Source organism: Cydia fagiglandana, chromosome 20 (assembly GCF_963556715.1).
Source record: "Cydia fagiglandana chromosome 20, ilCydFagi1.1, whole genome shotgun sequence".
In the NCBI taxonomy this organism is placed as follows: Eukaryota; Metazoa; Arthropoda; class Insecta; order Lepidoptera; family Tortricidae; genus Cydia; species Cydia fagiglandana.
Window position 1 is genome coordinate 3,249,097 of NC_085951.1, and position 19,684 is coordinate 3,268,780.

At 43.7% G+C, this 19,684-nt stretch overlaps 1 protein-coding gene across 5 annotated transcripts in view; it reads right to left on the reverse strand.

Moving 5' to 3' along the window:
- Positions 1–340: 340 nt before the first annotated feature.
- LOC134674338 (myotubularin-related protein 4) overlaps positions 341–19,684 on the reverse strand; it is a 133,797-nt gene continuing 114,453 nt past the window's right edge. For 3 of the 5 annotated variants that reach the window (XM_063532384.1, XM_063532381.1, XM_063532382.1), the window contains 18 exons: positions 17,391–17,566; positions 13,662–13,857; positions 11,891–12,030; positions 11,029–11,218; positions 9,774–9,970; positions 9,052–9,244; positions 8,611–8,796; positions 8,059–8,232; positions 7,817–7,946; positions 7,392–7,494; positions 6,987–7,110; positions 6,302–6,571; positions 5,583–5,871; positions 4,602–4,730; positions 3,694–3,890; positions 3,119–3,235; positions 1,636–1,811; positions 341–474 (listed from right to left, as the gene is read on the reverse strand). In XM_063532384.1, the coding sequence (XP_063388454.1) occupies positions 378–474; positions 1,636–1,811; positions 3,119–3,235; positions 3,694–3,890; positions 4,602–4,730; positions 5,583–5,871; positions 6,302–6,571; positions 6,987–7,110; positions 7,392–7,494; positions 7,817–7,946; positions 8,059–8,232; positions 8,611–8,796; positions 9,052–9,244; positions 9,774–9,970; positions 11,029–11,218; positions 11,891–12,030; positions 13,662–13,857; positions 17,391–17,566 (3,084 nt within the window). In that variant the 3' untranslated portion in view covers positions 341–377. Of the gene's footprint in view, positions 475–1,635; positions 1,812–3,118; positions 3,236–3,693; positions 3,891–4,601; positions 4,731–5,582; positions 5,872–6,301; positions 6,572–6,986; positions 7,111–7,391; positions 7,495–7,816; positions 7,947–8,058; positions 8,233–8,610; positions 8,797–9,051; positions 9,245–9,773; positions 9,971–11,028; positions 11,219–11,890; positions 12,031–13,661; positions 13,858–17,227; positions 17,370–17,390; positions 17,567–19,684 lie in introns of those variants that run through there. The other 2 variants (XM_063532386.1, XM_063532383.1) reach the window with 2 other exon arrangements.

A 19,684-nucleotide genomic window follows, 5' to 3' on the forward strand; every position in this document is an offset into this window, starting at 1 on the left:
AAAACACCCCACTTTTAGGTTGCCTTTATTTATTCAAAAAAATTTACCCCCGTGGCGTCAGTGGCACGTTAAATGGATGAGCCGTTTGGCGTTCAAAAGGTTAATGAATCTCTATTCTGTATTATATTTCAGATTAAGATTCAAAATAGTTCTAATGTCTCCATCTCGTATTCGATTTCTGGTAAGACTCAGCTTAAAATCTGATTACAACATATAACACATTTAATATCATCGTTTAGGTAGTTCCTCGCATATTGGGCAACATCAGATGAACATTAGCAGTTTCGAACCTCATGAATGTGAACATTAGCAACGCTCGGACACCAGGCGTGCAGGAGCGGGCGGCGGCGGCGGCGGCGGCGGCGGGCGGGGCGCGGTCACCGCAGCGCGCGGCAGCGCCGGCACACGCGCACGGCGCAGCCGCCCCACGGCGACATCTCGGAGCACGAGCCGCAGAATATGCCGCCGCATCTTCTGCGAGAGAATACATACTTACACTTAGAGAGCTTTACATACGGAGACGAATTTCTGACAGGGTCGCCATGAAGTGACGTCATGAGTGAGTGAAGTGAAAGAACATGATTCAACTATAGTGCTGACTCACCACGTATAACAATCGTAACATTCATTTTCACTCTCGATTTAAAAAAAGTCCAAGTCATAGTGGGCTGGAAAACTATACTCATCCATGAGAGTAACCAACTTATTCAAAAATATGTATGTATATGAGGAGGCCCGCTCCTCGCCGACTTCCACCTCGCTGCATAGAACATGGATATGTCGCAGTCGGATCGTATAATCCGCCGTATTACATTACGGCTAGCCGTTTTCAAAAACAGGGGCGTTTTGAAATGCGGCGGTTTAACGATTAGCCGTATTGAATGCGGCTGAATGAGAATCCGCCGGAATGTATTCGGCGCCATACGTTCTTCAACACGGCTAGCCCTAATGTAATACAGCGAGTCATTAGCCGCCGCTTTGACAGTTTTTAGTTCCCATGTTTAACACTCGTGGCGCTGCCTGACAAACGCTGGGGTGTCCATCAAATCTGGAGTTTGTCGGACTGTTTCTTTTAAAAAAAAAATTCCTTCGCAACTTAACTAGACGGAGCCCCGCTTCGCGGGGCTCCTATTTCTGAGCGGTTTGCCCTTCGGGCATCTGAAGCTACCTAACGAACCTAACCTACCTACCTATTGATTAAGTGAGACGTCCGTGAAAACATTACACTTTGGGGAAAAAAGCGTAGGTAGGTAATTAGGTTAGGTTCGTTAGGTAACTTCAGATGCCCGAAGGGCAAACCGCCCAGAAATAGGAGCCCCGCTTGCGGGGCTCCGTCTATTTAAGTTGTGAAGGAAATGTTTTGGAAAAGAAACACATGTAGTGCGGTGGGACCATGGTAGAAATAAATTAAATTGCAAACATTGTCAAACTCCGGTTACGTAGGCGACCGAAAGAACTGGTCACTCTACAATGTACGATGCGGCTAAACGTGGGCCGCCTTATTGAAGAACGTATCGCAGTGACAATCCGGCTAATCGTCGAACCGCCGCATTTCAAAACGCCCCTGTTTTTGAAAACGGCTAGCCCTAATGTAATACGGCGGATTATACGATCTGACTACGACATATACATTACCTGCAGTGGTGCCGTCTCCTGGCCAGCCAGAAGTGGTTCCGGCAGTACTGGCAGCGCGGCGCGGCGCTGTCCGGCACCCACACGACGCCCCGGGCCTCCTCGCCGACTTCCACCTCGCTCGCGCTGCCGCTGCTGCTTCCGCTTGCGCTTCCGCGTCCGCTACCGCTGCTCGTCATCTGCAACAACGAAATGAACATTGATAAAACGTTCTAAAAGAATCACAGACAAGACATCCTCCAGACTGAGCATAGAAGCGGTACCCCCTCTGCCACAGATGTACGGTAGTTTTACTCGATTTTAGAATCAAAGTGTCTTTGTGTGACGCCCGCGTCTTTGAACGGAACAATCACGGCACGGGACTCGCTCACCTCGTCCCCGCACCTCAGTATTTTTGGCAGCATCGGTTTCATGAAGTAATTGCTCTAAACTCCGGTTAGAGTATTCCTAGTCTATGAAGAGAACCAAGAATCAATTTTAATTTTCTTTTGCAAGTACATACAAGACGTACCTAGTCCCAATATAAACTATTTATAAAAGATAAACTAAAAAACGTCATATTACAAGAAACAAAATGTAACTACAGTCGAGAAAGCTTTAATTTATGAGTCACAGTGACACTCAATATGGAAGTCGCTATCGCTAGAGACCTCATAATATTTATTGTCACTGACAAGGTACAAAATGGGTCATAAATTAAAACTTTCGTATGTGTTTCTTGGGCAGGGTTGCAGGGTTAATCGAATCAGCGTCTTCTAAATTCGCGGGAGACGTCACCAGTCACTCGAACAACTATCGGATCACGGCGGATTATACAAATCACAAATAAACATATTTAATAAAATAATAGTTTTCTATCCTAATTAACTAAGATATATCTAAATTAGTTTCGACTGCCGTTTTTAAACAACATTTTGGTAAATAATACCTGACTGACAACTAGGCAAAGTCTAAAGGGGGTGTTTTTCGGTCTACGAGTATGTATGCGGGTTTATTAGTATATTTAGTATAGTGTGTAGCATTAATACTATTTACGCCTATTTAGATGAATGAGGTGTCAATCGGGGTCAAACTAGGACTATCGGCAGGGTATCTACAGCCTGGCAAAAGAGGAGAAATTAAAAAGTGGCAACACTGTAGCGTCGTCCCGTTCTCTTATACATATTGATTTGAGAGAAACGACACTACAGTGTTGCCACTTTTTAATTTCTACTCTTTTTTGTCAAGTTGTACTTCAGTCCAGAGGTCGAGTTTGTGACTGCGATTAGCAATGAACGGGTTTTAAGACAATGAAACTAAATGATTTCTAAATATGCCTATTCGTACTGTTTTTCTACTAACTTTTTCACTCGACAGGATGGTGTTATACGTTGTCGGGACATGGCGGGCTCGGGATCTACTCCGCGGTACCAGGGCATTATAAACGTGTAGTGACCTGTCGCGGCGTGACGCCGCCGGGCTACGGTATTGGAGGACAAGCAGAGACCTGCGTGGGGCTGGGCGCCGACGGGGAGGGCCGCGCCGGCGCGGCGGGGGGCAGCGACGCGCGCCGCAGCGCCTCCCGCGCCGACCGGAGCTGCCCCGTTAGCTCTTCTACCACTTTCTGTCAACAAAAATGTATAGTCAATATAGTCGTCGTACACTTAGGTACAATCATACCGGGGGGGGGGGGGGGGCTGGATATAAAGAAAGCTGTAAGAAATACGTATTTGATAACGTCCGCCCAAGATAGAGTCACACCAAGAATAGTCTGCAGCGGATTTGGCGCAATGAAAGTGTTATTTTAAACGTCAAACTTCTATGACGTATAAATGACACTTGCACTGCGTGGGCTATCAAATCCGCTGCAGACTTTTTTGGTCCGACTCGAAGCTTGGCAGCGACAAGATTACTTTCAACAGCGATTGTATGCATGACCATGCGCGGTTGCACTATAATACGAAGTTTTCGATGAAGAATACCATTGTGTTGCCTTTATGATTTATGATCCCTGAAGACCTACTAGAGTGAACGTTCCTTCTGGTATAATTTATGATACGAGTGAGATGTGAGATTACCAACCTTCTGGTACAGTATGATCTGGTGCAACCGCGCCTGCAGCGGGTCGGAGACGGGCGGCAGGCCGTCGAGCGGGTCGGCGGCGTGCGCCGCGGGCGCGCCGCACACGCACCGCACGCGCGCCGCGCCCAACTCGCCGCCGCACACGCCGCACCAGCATTCCGAGCTCGTACCAGACTCGCCTGACGTCTCAATGCCACCTGCAAAGTAAAATAAGTTTAATGGGAACTCCATTAGGGTTATGCGCTCCTAGTATTTTTAAGAAACAAAACTTGGTAATTTAAAATAGTTAAGAAATGTTAGTTGTACAGGTTATTTCGGGTAAATCCATTATTTATTGTCGTTATTTTGTCGCGTCAGCCAGGGAACAATAGTAGGAAAGTTTGTTAGAATTTTGTTCTACATATTAACATGCTTGCTGAGCATTATGGAAAGTACTACTACAAAATACATGTTTGGTTAATTGAAATACCATAAAACCATTGTAAAAGTAACCAAGGTGAACAGAACTGTGGCAATCATTGGTATATTATTATATTAAAATTTCAAACATCCTACCTACATTTTCAAATCGTCTAAATAAAATTGGCTAAAATTTAAACCTAAAATGTTGATCTTCCAAAACGATTTAAACGGGTAATAATGACAAGAGTAAGCATAAATCCAGCACTCTTGAATCGCAATTCGCAACGGATTAGCGCACAAACTTGGAACACTGGGAATAAAAGCGATAACTACTTTAACCCTTTGAATGCCACGCCTATCGTGTGCGTCATCGTGAACCTTCGGAATTAACGAATGTTGATTTTAAAGCGCGTCGAGGTGTTTGGCGGTCAAAGGGATAAATAAGCGTTTCGGGTGGCAGCCGGTAGCGGGTACAGTTAGATATGGTGGTATGTGTCGGTACTGACTGGTGGTGCAGTGCGGGCAGCGGCGGCGCGGGCTGGCGGGGCACAGCGTGAGCTGGCTGGCCACGCGCGCGCGGCGCGGCGGCGAGCCCGAGCTGGACGACGTGCTGCGCGAGCTGCCCGGGTCGCTCCCTGCCACAGCGGTAACCGGTGAGCTCTCACCTACTTATGGGGGCCTGGTACGCGCTATTCGACGGCTGGCGATAAATGCAACACGACTCGGCCTCCCCTAAGATGGCGAAGCCGGCAAAATGCCCATGACCTAGTACTCCTAGAAGTTCCCCTTTTAGACCGATATGCCGTGAGCACGGGCCCCCATAATCCCAATTCGATAAATTTCCCACGGGCCTCAGTTGATACAGTACCCCTAGCACGAAACGCAGAGAGCCGGTTTTCTGGCCTTATACCTGTTCATTACTTATGCGGCCCTGGTACTGGCTACTTAATGGAAACTACGTAACCGGCATATTGGACGCGTAGAGTTAGTTACACTTCCTACGATCTTATGATTTCTACGATATCACGCTAGAGGGTCGGTTGCACCAAACTGTCTGTCACCGTTAAAGCGTTCGCTTTAATTGTATGGGATATTTCATACTACACTGCTGTTTGATGTTAATCAGTCTGTTAAATTTGGTTGTTGCAACTGGGCCTAAATGTCACCAAAATTGTATTGAAACAAGATATGCCACATGCGACATCAAAGGATTTAAATATGTTTGTAGTAAATTTCTTAGTTAATTAGTAAAGTTATTAACTGAAATAATTTCAAGATGTCCACCACCAGTATACAGACATTTGTTATATTTAATGCATACATCATCATTGGAACATATAATAAAACCTTCGTCAAATATTACACAAGTAATCCACCCTGATAATCCTAGTAGTTACGTGAAAATTATTTCTGCAAATTGTTGAGAACAATTATTACTTCGCGCTCGACTTGGCGGGGGCACTGCCGTGCCCCCCGATCTTACTCACCATTCAGATCAATCTCCAAAAATTTAGGCTCAATCTCTTCAACCCCATTGATTCCGTTGCTCACTCCATTCTGCGGTAAGTGGTTCATCAGTTCCTCGGTCGGTGACCGCTCGTGGTCACCATCATGAGTGACCGACATGTCGTGTGTGACCGGTGACCGCTCGTGAGTGACCGGGGAGCGCTCGTGCGGCTCAGGGATGTCGAAACCGGTTGAAGATTGGTTTGAGGATTCAGAGATGGATCGCCACGTGATGCTTATGTGTCGAGTTCGACTGCCGTTTTGTGGACCCTGTTGGTCAAATACAATCGTTAACGTTCTGTGTGGTCTATAATTATAAAAAAGATACTACTTAGTGAAATTGCGCTTCAAAAGACAATCGTTACTTTAAAAACATGAGGACCTAGAATATTTCCTTGTGGTACGCCGAATGCGACAATATGTGCTCAGTAAAATATTTGATAAAAACCTACTCCTACAATAATTCCCTGATAGCTAATTCGCCAACTACGTCAGTGAAAGGTTATGTATCCCCAGATTATTCAGCAAGCGGAGCAAAATCGGCATGCACACAGTGTCAAAGGCTTTAGCGAAATCCAGAAAGATTCAAAGGTAAACAATTTGAAATCATATCTAGCTGAGTTGTACAATCAAGTTTTGTACAACTTGCTAATATTTGGAAAATGGTCGGAGTGAAAAAACTCAATTTATAATAACTAACCTCAGGCAAGCCTCGCTCATCGAACGCCCTAACAAACACGGCCGTATCCTCCGGCGTGCCTTCAGGCGACACCTCCACCTCGATCGCCGGTCTCACCGGCTCGTCATGGTCGATGACGCGGTCGACGACGTTGTCGGCGATCTCGTGGTCGTTGTCGGTGTGGTCGGAGTCGACGGCGCCGACCAGCTCGCGCTCGAGCGAGGAGGATCCGCTGGCGAGGTCGCGTGGTAAACGCGGGGTCTCGAAGTGGTCTGGGTGCAGGCCGTCCACCTGTAAACAATGTCATTATTATGAGTTTAATATCCATACAAAGATCCTGGAATAAAAGCTTGGTTTTATTACTTATGTTGTCGGTATTCAAATTAGCGTAGATCAAAACCTACTTTTTTATCCAAAAGTGCGTATCTTGTTTTATCAAAATATTACCGTTCTTGTTTTTGCAATAATCTCCAAGTTCTAATACAATTTGTACCAGGGTCAACTTCTACCGCTTCCTACAAAAGTGCCACGGCCAATAGTACGGCGGGTCCAAACAGAACGAGTTGCCTCGTAAGGAAATTGCTTCGCGGAGCAAGTATAAAAATATCTCGGGCCGTCTCTTCGGCAGTTTTCTCACGAGTCTGCTAGTTCTGTATTGATCTGCCTAATGGCGAATCTACTAATAGATCAGGACATCAGCACTGACCTGGTCGGGGCGGGGCTCGGGCTCCAGGTCGAGCACGGGCCGCAGCTCGTCCACGCAGCTGTCGGTGAGCGCGCGGGATTCTCTCCGCGGATCACACTCGGCAGCCATTATGCTTGACAGTTTCCTGTGGAAAGGCAATCGAATTTGATTAGGCAAATCGGTTTTTCAGGCCAGATTAACATCTTGTCTGTGAATTATAAGGATCCTGAATTTTTAGTCTTCTTATTTTATTTTTTCGAAAACTATAATTTCTGATCTATACAGCACAACCGAGGTTTGAACCCACGATGTTTGATATGAAGGGTTAAGTAGTAATGAAATACAAATACATATTACAATACTCCTAGAGGCAAATCGCCGATCTTTGTTATAATAATGGAGTAATGTGGATAATAGTGAACTTACATGACATCAGGTGCTATACTGGGGTCACTACACCGTCGTTGTGTTGTCCTTTTCTCTCCCTCGCTTAGAAGATTATCACAAGATCTTGTTTTGGTCATTAACCCTGAAAACAAAAGAGAAACGTAAGAAACAATAACCTGCTTGATTAAGCAGTTTTGGAGTTAGGTAATGCAAAAAGTCTTCATACGTACGAATACGAAGTGCGGGGAGGGACCCTTTTGCTTGTTATATGTAAATGTTACTAATAGCACCCGTTCAAAGTAGCCTATTGTGACTGACCGGTAACTACCGAACCCGACATAGCCAGTTTTCTGTCAAAAATATTACAAATTATTTGCCATGCGATACGTAAACACGACCGGCAAACGCCTGCAAGTGAGCTTCAGGTACCAGGCGCGCATGAAACAAAGATGGTAGGTAAATACCGTTGGCGGGCGGGTGCGGCGGCGACACGGCTTCAGGCTCGGGTTGGTCGTCGTCCGGCTCCTCACGCTCGCCGCAGTACATGCCCCACCATAGCTGCATGGAGCGCACCCCGTACTCCGGCCATAGGACCTGCAAAAATATCATCATTAAATACTCCATACGATTTACTCGTATCTCGTCTCAAAGTCATACGTACTTTTGCCTCGTAAAGCAGCAACGCCGAGGCAACTCGGATACATACCTGTTCAGATCGAGAATGGTGCGGCGAGTAGAGATGGTTCCTGTACGCCGGCGCGCGTAGTAACTCCCACACTTGAGCGGTGGTTTCGGGTACGCGCGCCTCGCTTCGCTCGCGGCTCGTATTGCAGAGGAACGTGCCGAACATGCACGAGTGAACGTGTGTTGCTAGTTTTATCTGTGGGCAGACAATAGTAAAATGAGATAATTTTAAGCACCGTTCTATGTATCTAGCTCTAAGTGAGGCAAGATGCCGGGGAGCGGTCGATAAAGTCAATCGAATTTGAAATTTACGTAAGTTATCAGTTATCATTGTCATTGAATGTAATACACATTAGCGCGTCATTGTGAAGAAGTGCCTCGCCCGAAGCAAACTCACGCGCGGTCACGATGCGGGCGTCGATTTTCCTCGGAAGGCAACTCGTTCTATGTGGAGCCTGATTTGATCATACGAGGCAAGGCTGAACTATAAACTCAGTACCCTTGTATCTACAGACTACAGAGGATATCTTCTCGCCTCTAAGGCTAACTTATCTACCAAAGTACCATAACTCACCAGATATGCCTCGTTGAACTCGAAACTGCAGGGGTACTGCCTCATGAGTTGGTACACGACGTCCAGCCATTGGAGGAAGATTGGCGAGCGCTCGTTCGGGTCTTCAGGACCGAACTGGTGACCGCAGCGGTCCGCGAACTTGTGACCGAAGTCGAGCCATTCGCGTTCAACTAGTACTCGGAAACCCTGTGAAAATAACATCAACATTAGAGCCTCAATAGAATGAAGTACCTCAATAGAATTAGGTAGAACGAGATGTGTTTTTAAATTTCATATTATTTTATTATATGTTACTTCAATTTGTCCGACCGATCTCTCATTTTAGTACAAAATTGGTATAAAATTAGGTAAATTGACCAATCGAACTCTCAATTTGAGATATATACACAGTATACGTAGTGGGTCAAGTTACTAGGGTATCATAACTAGCTAGAAGTTCACCTCAAGTGTCCGATAATGCACGTCAAGGATGAGCTGCGCGGCGGCCACGATCTGCGGCGTGCGGTCCCAGCCGTCCGAACAGTGGACCAGCACCGGTCGTCCGGCGAGCACTGCTCGGGCCACTACGCTGGCCGCTCGCGCTACGCCTGAGATGTATTGGAGCCATAGCGTGCGTTCTAGGTTGCTATGCCAGCTGTGGACAAAAATAAAAAAAATTGGACACATCCACATAGTAATTGCCGCGCGAGGCAGCTCGGTTTATAACGACGTCATCGCACGAGGCAAACGCATGTACAGCGGCAACGCATGGACGAGGCACGTCTACACTGGTTGTGCTGTTCGCAAGGGAGCTCGCACTATGTCACCGATCTTTTCTATGCTTATTATTTGTTGTTACAGATCTCAGTAATAAGCTATCAAATTTTAAAAGACCATATAAACCTGCGATTTTCTTTCTAATGCTCTGGTTTCCTAGGATAGCGGTGCCGTCATATAGCGGCCGTCTCCATAGAAATACTACGACATCCATATTTAGCCGTATTATTTAGTATGGAGACAGCCGCTATATGACGGCACCGCTATCCTAGGAAAACCGATCTTAACCGACGTTGTACGTATGTTTGTAGAACCATCACTACATAATTAGAAGCGGAAATTGACCAGGCAGTGACTGTGATTTATTATAATTAGTACCAGGCTACCATAAATTAAGTGGAACTCACTTGGCCTGGTCGCTAGGTTCGGCAGCCAGCGCCCGTAGCTGCAGGAAGGATCTGCGTACATGATGTATGTTCGGTAGGCTCATGAACTGTATGTCTGCGAACGGGTAGTATTGTTGGCACTCGCAGCCTCCGCCGCGAGCTCGGTTCGTTACTGCTGATGCGTATGATCGTGCGTCTACTATTAGAAGTTTCGTTTGCTGGAAAAGAAAATAATACGAGTTTTAGATGAGACTTTAACGCCAATTAAACGAGTTAAAGAATGCAAACAATAAACAATATGACTGGTAGCCTTGCACCATTCCATTAACCCAGGGTTAAGTGGTTAAACTGTTAAACCAATGTCAAATTGTACTGATAACCATGGTAACTCCAGGTTTAACCGGTTAACCCCGGGTTTATAGAATGGTGCAAGTGACCCTTACTGAATTACATAGGTCCTTATCCTCGTAAGCAAAAATGTCGTCAATTGATCGAGCAGTTGCGTGCTAGGAAGGACGCTGTCAGTGCAGAGGATATCAACTTTTAGACCACCATTTTGAAAACAAGTTCATTAAAATCAAAATCTATTAAAGTTTTTATAACTACAAAAGAAAAAGTTGGTTTACATTTTTTTTCTCAAAAATGGACGGCAAACTCGACTTTGCCGTCTAAAAAATAGGTCGCGAAGCGCGTAGTTTATGGTCAGTCAAAAATTAAAAAGTTAAAAACATTGCAGTCTCGATTTTGGGACTGCAATGTTGCATACAAATTCCATTATTTGTCGAGTTCCAAACTTTTTAAAATTTGAAATAGCCATATCAAATGAAGGCATAGGCCCATTAAACAGCCAAACAGATGATTAGTATTGCGACTATTTAGCTGTCTCAAATAGGTTGGCGTATTTTCGGCAGAAAAATACACTTCAATTTTTTTATTAAAAAAATAAAAAGGCGGCAAGGGCTTGTTTCTGTGAAAATGTATACGTAAGAACGTTGCTTTTATAAAATATTTCTATGATATTTATTTTTATTGCACCATTTTTGAGAAAAGCACTATATATGACTCGGCTGGAAGGCTGCTTGCTGGCTTCGGATTCAATTAAACGGACTCCCAAGGTCGTCCGTTTAAAACGAATCCTCAGCCTGCAAGTAGCTACTTCCGAGCCTCGACAATAATGTACTATTCCTCGTTACGTTGCCCGTGAAGATAATAGAAATGTTCTAAACGACAACAATGGATACTACTTCTTGTAGGTCAAGGTACCAGGAGAGCATACCTTGTTAGTGTTAGCCGGCTGCACGCCCCTATCAGCGTTGCAGGCGGAGACGAATGCAGCTAACAACCGCTCGTCCTCAGAGGACCGCCAACCGAACCAGCCCACTTCGGGCTGCGAGGTCCGCGCGATGACAGCGCCGTTGCCCCGGTGCCGCCACACCACGGCGGGGACCCGACGCATGGCGCGAAACCTGGAAGATAATAGATTATAGCTGAATCTATACTTGTAAGCTATTGGATATAGTTACTGCAGAAATGCTGGTGAAAAGCAGCTGTCAGGCACTCGTGTATAAAACCTCGATTTGTCATCGATCGAAGTCGCGAACAGTAGAGGACGCGGATCGCCACCGTCATATAACCCTAACGGCTCGGCCACGACATTGAGCGACCTGCGACGGCGGTAGCGACAACGATAGGTGGGAACGAAAGATTTCTGTGTCTCTCTCCAACCTATGGTTGTCGCTGCCGCCGTCGCAAGTCGCTCAATGTCGTGGCCGAGCCGTAACCGCCAAAGACGTCCACAGACACGCATGGATAAAGTTGACGAAATAATAATATATAAAGTGAGCCGATCTTGTTCAAACTTCTTGAGAGATCGGCTCACTTTATATTTCGTCAACCTTACAATGTGGGGCAGTTATAGTTACCTATAACCAAGCAAGGGTTGGCGCAATACCGGTCATTGTGGCACTCTTTGGGGAGACCTATGTCCAGCAGCAGTGGACGTCCTCTGGCTGATATGATGATGATGATATGGGTTTTGATAAGGTTTACGATGACGCGTTGTATATATAATAGGCGTAGCGTTTAAAGGGTTAAATACATAATTCTAGCCGTTTATTGTCCTCGCGTGTGTAGTTTACCTCGCAACGGAGTCGAGGTCTTCATCGCCGATGGACGCCGGGACCACCAGGAGTGGGGGGTAGGAGGAACATAGCTTGTAGTCGGCGTTTGCGGCCGTTACTCGCCACGCTCCCTTCGTCGTGAAACCGAGCCTTTCCACCTGGAAATAGAGTTACAATTAATAATGACAAGAAATAAGAACATTTATTTAGATGTCTATCCAATTAGGTGTTAATGGTGCCAACAGCGAATGAATGTACCACTAGTAAAGGCTGATTTACGGCGCGCGAACTCGTATGCGATTTTACTTACATTGAGGACTATAATAGCTTACATCCAATTCAGCCAATCAAACACCGCAATGTAATGAAACTCGCATGCCAGTTCTCACACCGTCTAAATGAGCCTTTAGTCATTTGTGAATCAGTCGCGCACAACTGGTGCTACTTATAGACAACATTCTATGATCATAGAGATTCCGGTGCTTAGTTTCAATTTAAGCCCGTGTACGAACGCACTTTTGAAGTGAAAACTTCTTTAGCGGCGCTGTGCACGTTTTGAGGTGGGGAAAAGATGTTAAAGTCGAAACAGCGTAACGCGTAACGCGCTTGCGTGACGTCATGTGTGACGGACAATGTCATTGTTTTTTATTTCAATGCCATCTAGTGAGTTTCCCTCAAACTGGTATTAATATAACTGTAGTAAGTCAAGTCAAGTAAGTCATACATAGTGCTGCAGATATTTTGCACTAGATGGCGCTGTTATTAATATTTTGAGTTACAATGTCGTTGAGTTTTCACTTCTGCTGGCAATCCCGGAGTGCACCCCGTTGTTTTTTTCACACGATTTTTGAAACTCGCTAAGACCACTTTGCCTTCTGCTCGTTATAAAATATCACGGTAAACAGTGTCTAAAAACCAGTGAACTTAGGTGTACCAGGTTTTTAACAACTATGGAATTCACAACTTATTATTATTCAATAAGAGAGTTAACCTATCATATTGAATAATAACAATAAATTATGCAAACGTAGTACCTACTTATCTTTTGTTTACTCAACAATTATTCAAAGAAAACGAACGTCCATGACATATTTTTATTTTGCATAAAAGCGATGCATTTGCATTCGTGCCTTGTACCAACATACGGTATACTTATATTATATAATCGATAAAGACTCGATACAAGGTCTAAGCAATTTCTGCATAACTCTTGTGTATACCACCACGGTATTTTTAATTTTATTTATTTATTTCATGAACAAACTTATACAAATTGAATTCTTAAAAATAAAACAGAAGCGCTGTTTCCTAAGTAGGTTACCCTGTATTTTAGGATAAACAGCTAGTGCCCATTTAATCCATAGGTACCAGTTCCTGTGTGGGGCGTTAGATGCCGGCATCAAAGCTTGTCCCTTAGGGCTCATTTAGACAATGCGAGTTTCATTACATTACGGGTTTTGATCGGTCGGTTGGATTGGACGTAACCTTACAGTGCGCGATGTAACTAAAAATGCACGCGAGTTCGCGCGCCGTCTATATCAGCTCTTAGCCTAGTCAGTATATACCGCTACGAAGTTTCAACTAATGTACCAGGGTATTATAAATGATCAAGAGGCTTATCTCAGGGCCTAACCAGTTTCTGTGTGGGGCGTTAGAGGCCCTCATCATAGCTCTATGGACGGAAGCAGGTGATGCCCAGGTAGGTGGTTGTTCCATAGCCTAGTCAGCATATACCGCTACGAAGTTTCAACTAATGTACCAGAGTATTATAAATGATCAAGAGGCTTACCTCAGGGCCGAACCAGTTTCTATGTGGGGCGTTAGAGGCCCTCATCAGAGCTCTATGGACGGAGGCAGGCGGCTGTTCCTTGGCCCACGCCGCGTATGCCGCGGCGAAGGTTTCTTGAACTGAACTCATGGGCGAGAGAGCGGTGCTGAGGCGCTGCCACCATTCCAGGCATTGGTCGCCTGTGTTGAATGTACATCTGTAAATAAAAAAAATCTTTTAACTCTATGTCTGACATTTTAAAGACTTAACATCTTAGCCACACTCCTCACTTCATCGCGTGCTATTATTTAGAGTTTGACCTGTAGGCCACAAAATGACCTTGAAGTTTTATGTTTACAAATGAATTTTGATTCTCTTTGCTGAATCAATATTACGTATGTGAGAAGAGAGGGTTATACGAGTGGTATATGATATAAGTAAACATGTAGAGGTTTTAAAAATGAAATCTACTGCCAGGTGGCTTGGGTTCGACCACGGTGCCGCCCTTCCACAATCGATTGAAACCCCTTTTCTACCCTAAATTTTTCAATGTATATGCCTAGGTATCATTTATACTTAAAAATTTTTTTTTTATTAAATAATAGCCGCTAGGTGGACGTCACTGTCACTAACAAAGCCGAGTAGGGGAGAGCGGGGTTAAACGTGCCGATTTTCATAAAATACAAATTTGATCTATGAAAACAGTGTGAATAAGGTATGTGAGTTGCGCTATATTAAATAATGATTATTTGCGTTTCTGAGTAGCGATATTATTTTGTGCATCGTTAAACAGTCTTTTTAACCAGATTTTTTTTTATGAGATAGGTCGGAATGGAACAACTAACCCCGCTATGGGGCGGGTTGTTCCGTTGCTAAAATTTATAACTTATCCGTCAAATATTTAAATCTCAGTTCACACACGCTAAAAGAGTATTTTGCAGTTCGTCGAAATATATGATAATTTGTTGTGTACTATCAACAGATAGTAAAAAAAATCCAAAGCAAAAATGTGATTATCCGTGGGGTTCGTTGTGCTCTCGTTTTTGATTTTTTTCCATAACTACTATTATACTATAATGGAAGCAACGAAAACGGCTCCTGCAACCGCATAGTGGTCTGACTTTTCGCGACAAACATCATACGAAACGCTCCATGGTTTACTTGCGTTCCTATTCCCATCGGATCAACTTACCTCCGGCACGTTTAACCCCGCTCTCCCCTACTTCATACTGTATTGTATACAATTATCGTAAAAATATAAACTTATACAACCTCTCAAGCACAATGGCCTTAGTAGTCAAATAAACTTAACACTTTAAATTTCCCAACAACATACAAAATGAATGTACATTTAAGTCACGTCCGGTACATTTCAGAATTAGAGAAATCCTCGCTTTCAGAATGCATTGTGCGTAGTTGGCACCCGCTTTAGAGGCAATAAAGGAGTATTCACTTTACGACGCCATTGCGGATGCGTTTGGATTTGTTATTAGCAAGGACTCATAAAATGAGCTTTTTAAGAGTACAGGGGAAAAACTACATAGTTCATTTTACGATATAAAATGTTTATTTTCATAAATACTAGTACCTATTTACCTAACTACAGTAACTATTCTGCATACTTTAGGTAAGTACTTAAACCATAACGTAAGTGTTAAAGTTTTTAAATTGGTATGAAGCAAAAGTATAGTTTTATTTACACAAGAACCTCTGCTCCAATAAGTTCATCTAAGCTACCGAAGCTTGCTTGACCTGGTTGAATCTTTCCTTTAATTATATACTGCTTAGATAAATTTGAAACTGGCTCCAGGTGCCGAATCTTCTTTATTTCCGACACATATGACGCCTCTGCATTATAATATACCAAATTGTAAACCAACATTTTAGTTTGAAAGATTAAGTACTTGTAGCTGTAATTTAACTACCACTTTTACTTTTGCTTGTCAAATAGGTAAATAATTGACTATTATTTGAAGTTATATAAGGCTGCTGACATCATTCTGTAATGTTTTTTTATAGCGCATAATAACACCAAACGTTGACGCCTTTCTAATTCAATGTCCATAAATATTCGTCGACGACCTGTCAAATATAATAAAATAAAAATATGTCTCCATGCAAACTTTTTAGAATGTGAATGATATTGATAATAGGTATGGGAAAATGTACTCAAGTCAATAGTTCTGAAAATGGACCACCTTGTATCACTTCCATGCAAAAAACCGGGCAAGTGCGAGTCGGACTCGCGCACGAAGGGTTCCGTACCATAATGCAACAAAAAACAAAAAAAGCAACAAAAAAAACGGCCACCCATCCAAGTACTGACCACTCCCGACGTTGCTTAACTTTGGTCAAAAATCACGTTTGTTGTATGGGAGCCCCATTTAAATCTTTATTTTATTCTGTTTTTAGTATTTGTTGTTATAGCGGCAACAGAAATACATCATCTGTGAAAATTTCAACTGTCTAGCTATCACGGTTCATGAGATACAGCCTGGTGACAGACAGACGGACGGACGGACGGACGGACGGACAGCGAAGTCTTAGTAATAGGGTCCCGTTTTACCCTTTGGGTACGGAACCCTAATAAAAATGGCGTATTTCGGTGTTAATTACTACCAGGAACACAACATTGTGAGTATGTACTTAGTGTCCAATATGTTGTTTGCTCGTGTTGCTACGGGTATAACAGTTGTTATGCTTTCGATATCAAATGGGCTTATCGGTGAAATTAGCTTAAACATTATTACTTAACATACTTTCTTGTTATTCATTAACGTTATCTGACGCAATCATTAAATAATAACCTATTCTCAAAGTGTGAAATACAAATTTAAACCGTTTAACACCTCGGCGCATAAGCAATATTATTACAGTAATACCGACGTTTACATACTATTAAACTTGTAGTTAACTTTGAAAACTGTTTGCAAATGGTGTTCAATTGCTATGTGGGTATAATTTGCTACGATTACGATACCTGTATGTGGGAAATACGCCACGGGGGTTGCCGGGTTTTCCAGACTTTCATTAGAGTACCAACTAATAAAATAAGTACACATTATGGTCGCGAAAGGCTATTTGAGAGAACAAATATTTTAACCTCACATTTGATGGATTTATTTTACCCAAACGTCGAATGGTATTAGGTTTACAAAAAACTCACAAGGCGGTTTCCCAAATCGTTTTACTTGCGTGATGACAAACAGTTACAGTCCCAATGTCCAATTTTCGGTCAGGTTAAAAAACCGCCAAAAATCAATCTAGACCATTAGGACCAACAAATTTCAATTAAAATATAAGTCACGACAACTCCGTAAAGCTCTTGGATTAATTTAGTTAGTTTGTAGGTGGCAGCACTGAGGCGTCCGATCTTTCTTCTGTCAAAGCAGCTAAGTCCTTGTAAACCCTGAACCAGGCAAGCATACAATCTAAGCAGTACTTAGGTACTGAAGTCGTCTGCCATGCTTGCAGAGCAAAACAAGGCACAGCAGATCCTTGGTCTCAACCGCGTGAATGATCCATATTACCAACCTTCAACCTCCACTATTAGTACCAGGCAAGCATACAATCTAAGCAGTACTCACTGCAGCTGTCGACCATGCTGGCACAGCACAACAAGGCCCAGCAGATCCTTGATCTCAACCGCGTCGATGAGCCGCAGCGGCACGGAGGCGCCAGGCCCGTTCCGCCGCCGAGGTTGAGCGTGTAGTTAGTACCAGGCAAGCATACAATCTAAGCAGTACTCACTGCAGCTGTCGGCCATGCTTGCATTGTACAACAAGGCCCAGCAGATCCTTGATCTCGACCGCGTCGATGAGCCGCAGCGGCACGGAGGCGCCGGGCCCGCTCCGCCGCCGAGGTTGAGCGTGGAGGCGGTAGTTGGACATCGCGATAGTACCGCCGTCCGCCGTGCGGCCGACCCACTGGAAATATAATTACTTGTTAGTTATAAATAAATAAATATTAGAGGACATTTTTACACAAATTGACTAAGCCCCACGGTAAGCTCAAGAAGGCTTGTGTTGTGGGTACCCAGACAACGATATATATAATGTATAAGTACTTAAATACATAGAATACAGCCATGACTCAGGAACAAATATCTGTATCATCATACAAATAAATGCCCTTACCAGGATTCGAACCCGGGACCATCGGCTTCATAGGCAGGGCCACTACCCACTAGGCCAGACCGGTCGTCAAAGTTATGATGTCTTGGTACATTTAAACTAACACTAATAATAAACTAAATTCAGTTTATGTTACGCCAAGTGCTACATTGAGTATGGCGCCACCAGGAGTGGATTCGATGTCATATTGTGCCTTTGATTTTTACGTTAACCCAATCAGTATTCGGCGATTCCGCGGCCGGCTCCCTGACTAACAGAGCGGGGTTGCGAAATGCATCGCAGCCATAGTGTGTGTTGGCGTTAATATTCATATTTAACAAGTTAACACATATCAGTGAAAGAATAATGATCAAAGTCAAATGGCGTTCTAACAGTTTTAATCTTCTGTCGAAAGATGGCAGTAAATGTACTGTAGCTACATAATATACCATGGCAGTAACTCTCTATTTCAAATTTTCTTTGCTATGGGCCGATAGTTGCCTGAAAATAAAGATTTTTCATTTGATAAATTTGCATTCAAATAGCAAATAATTTAAAGTCATCATCATCATCTCAGCCATAAGACGTCCACTGCTGAACATAGGCCTCCCCCTTTATCTAAAGTAATAAACACTAATTAAAAGCCATTGCCCTAACGCATTAGACTAGTTACTATATCAACTATCAAAACGTCATTCCGTTCATTCACCCCGGTGCATCCGACCCGTTGACCTTAAAGTCCATTTGCTGGACTAACTTATCTATCAATTTACATATGATAACTTGATAACTAGTAAACTGATCATAGATATACCTTATTCCGTTGTAATAAGGTGTACGGGTGATCAGTTAACAATGTTTACGATAGTAACAATCGATGTATATGCTAATGATTATGAACATTTGAAAGGCATGTTCAGAGTAGACTTTGAACATATTTGGTTTTAGTTGGTTATAGTTACGCTACGTCTTACGTAGGCGAACAACGCGCGAACGCGGCGCGGCGCGGCGCGGCGAAAGCGGCCGCCGCCGCGCCGCGCCGCGCCGCGCCGCCTGCCATTCGCGTGCAAATCGCGCCGCACCGCGTTCGCAACGAGATCGCTTACGTAGGACACTTCTATGGGCATCAAAGGATTGATTTCGCCGCGCCGCGCCGCGCCGCGTTCGTGCGTTGTTCGCCTACGTAAGACGTAGCGTTAGCACTTGTCGTGTTCCTGGTAGAGCTAGACATTAGGGCCAAGTTATTCGTAATTTATTTTGATAGAATAAATGTGATATATTATTAAGTTACCCATCTCTTAAGGGGCCCACTGATTAACAGTCTGCCGGACGGTATAGGCCTGTCAAATTGTTCGGAACTGTCAAAATTTTGTTCTAACTGACAGGCCGATACCGTCCGGCGGACTGTTAATCAGTGGGCTTCTTTAGTGATCAATTTTGAGACCTGGTAGTTGAGTAGTAGTGAAATGTAGTAGCTACTTAGTGTCTTTTAAACACAAAATGAACATATTTAAATAAAATGACTCGAAATTTACTTAAATGGGACAAGATTGACAAGAATCATTAATAGGGGTGCGAAACAGGAATGCTGGCAACCCCAGGCTAGCAAACATATGTAATCGGAGCTCTGCGAGTTTTTAATCGAAATTAATATGTTAAAGAGTATAAATATCAGTGTACGTGTATTCAAAAGTTTTAATACGTAAAGGACTTCAATATACAAGAATATTACATCTAGCTGAGACGGACTAACACCAACATTAGATCCTGGTAAGAATCAACATCTCACCGTTTTACTTCGAAGTGTGTCAACAAACCGCACATATGTCACATACCCATTTCTGATTGGACGACACACTTGACAGGCGTGCAGTACTACCAACCGTAAAGCAAAAATAATGTTACCAGTCGAGAAATCAGACTGCGTTCAGA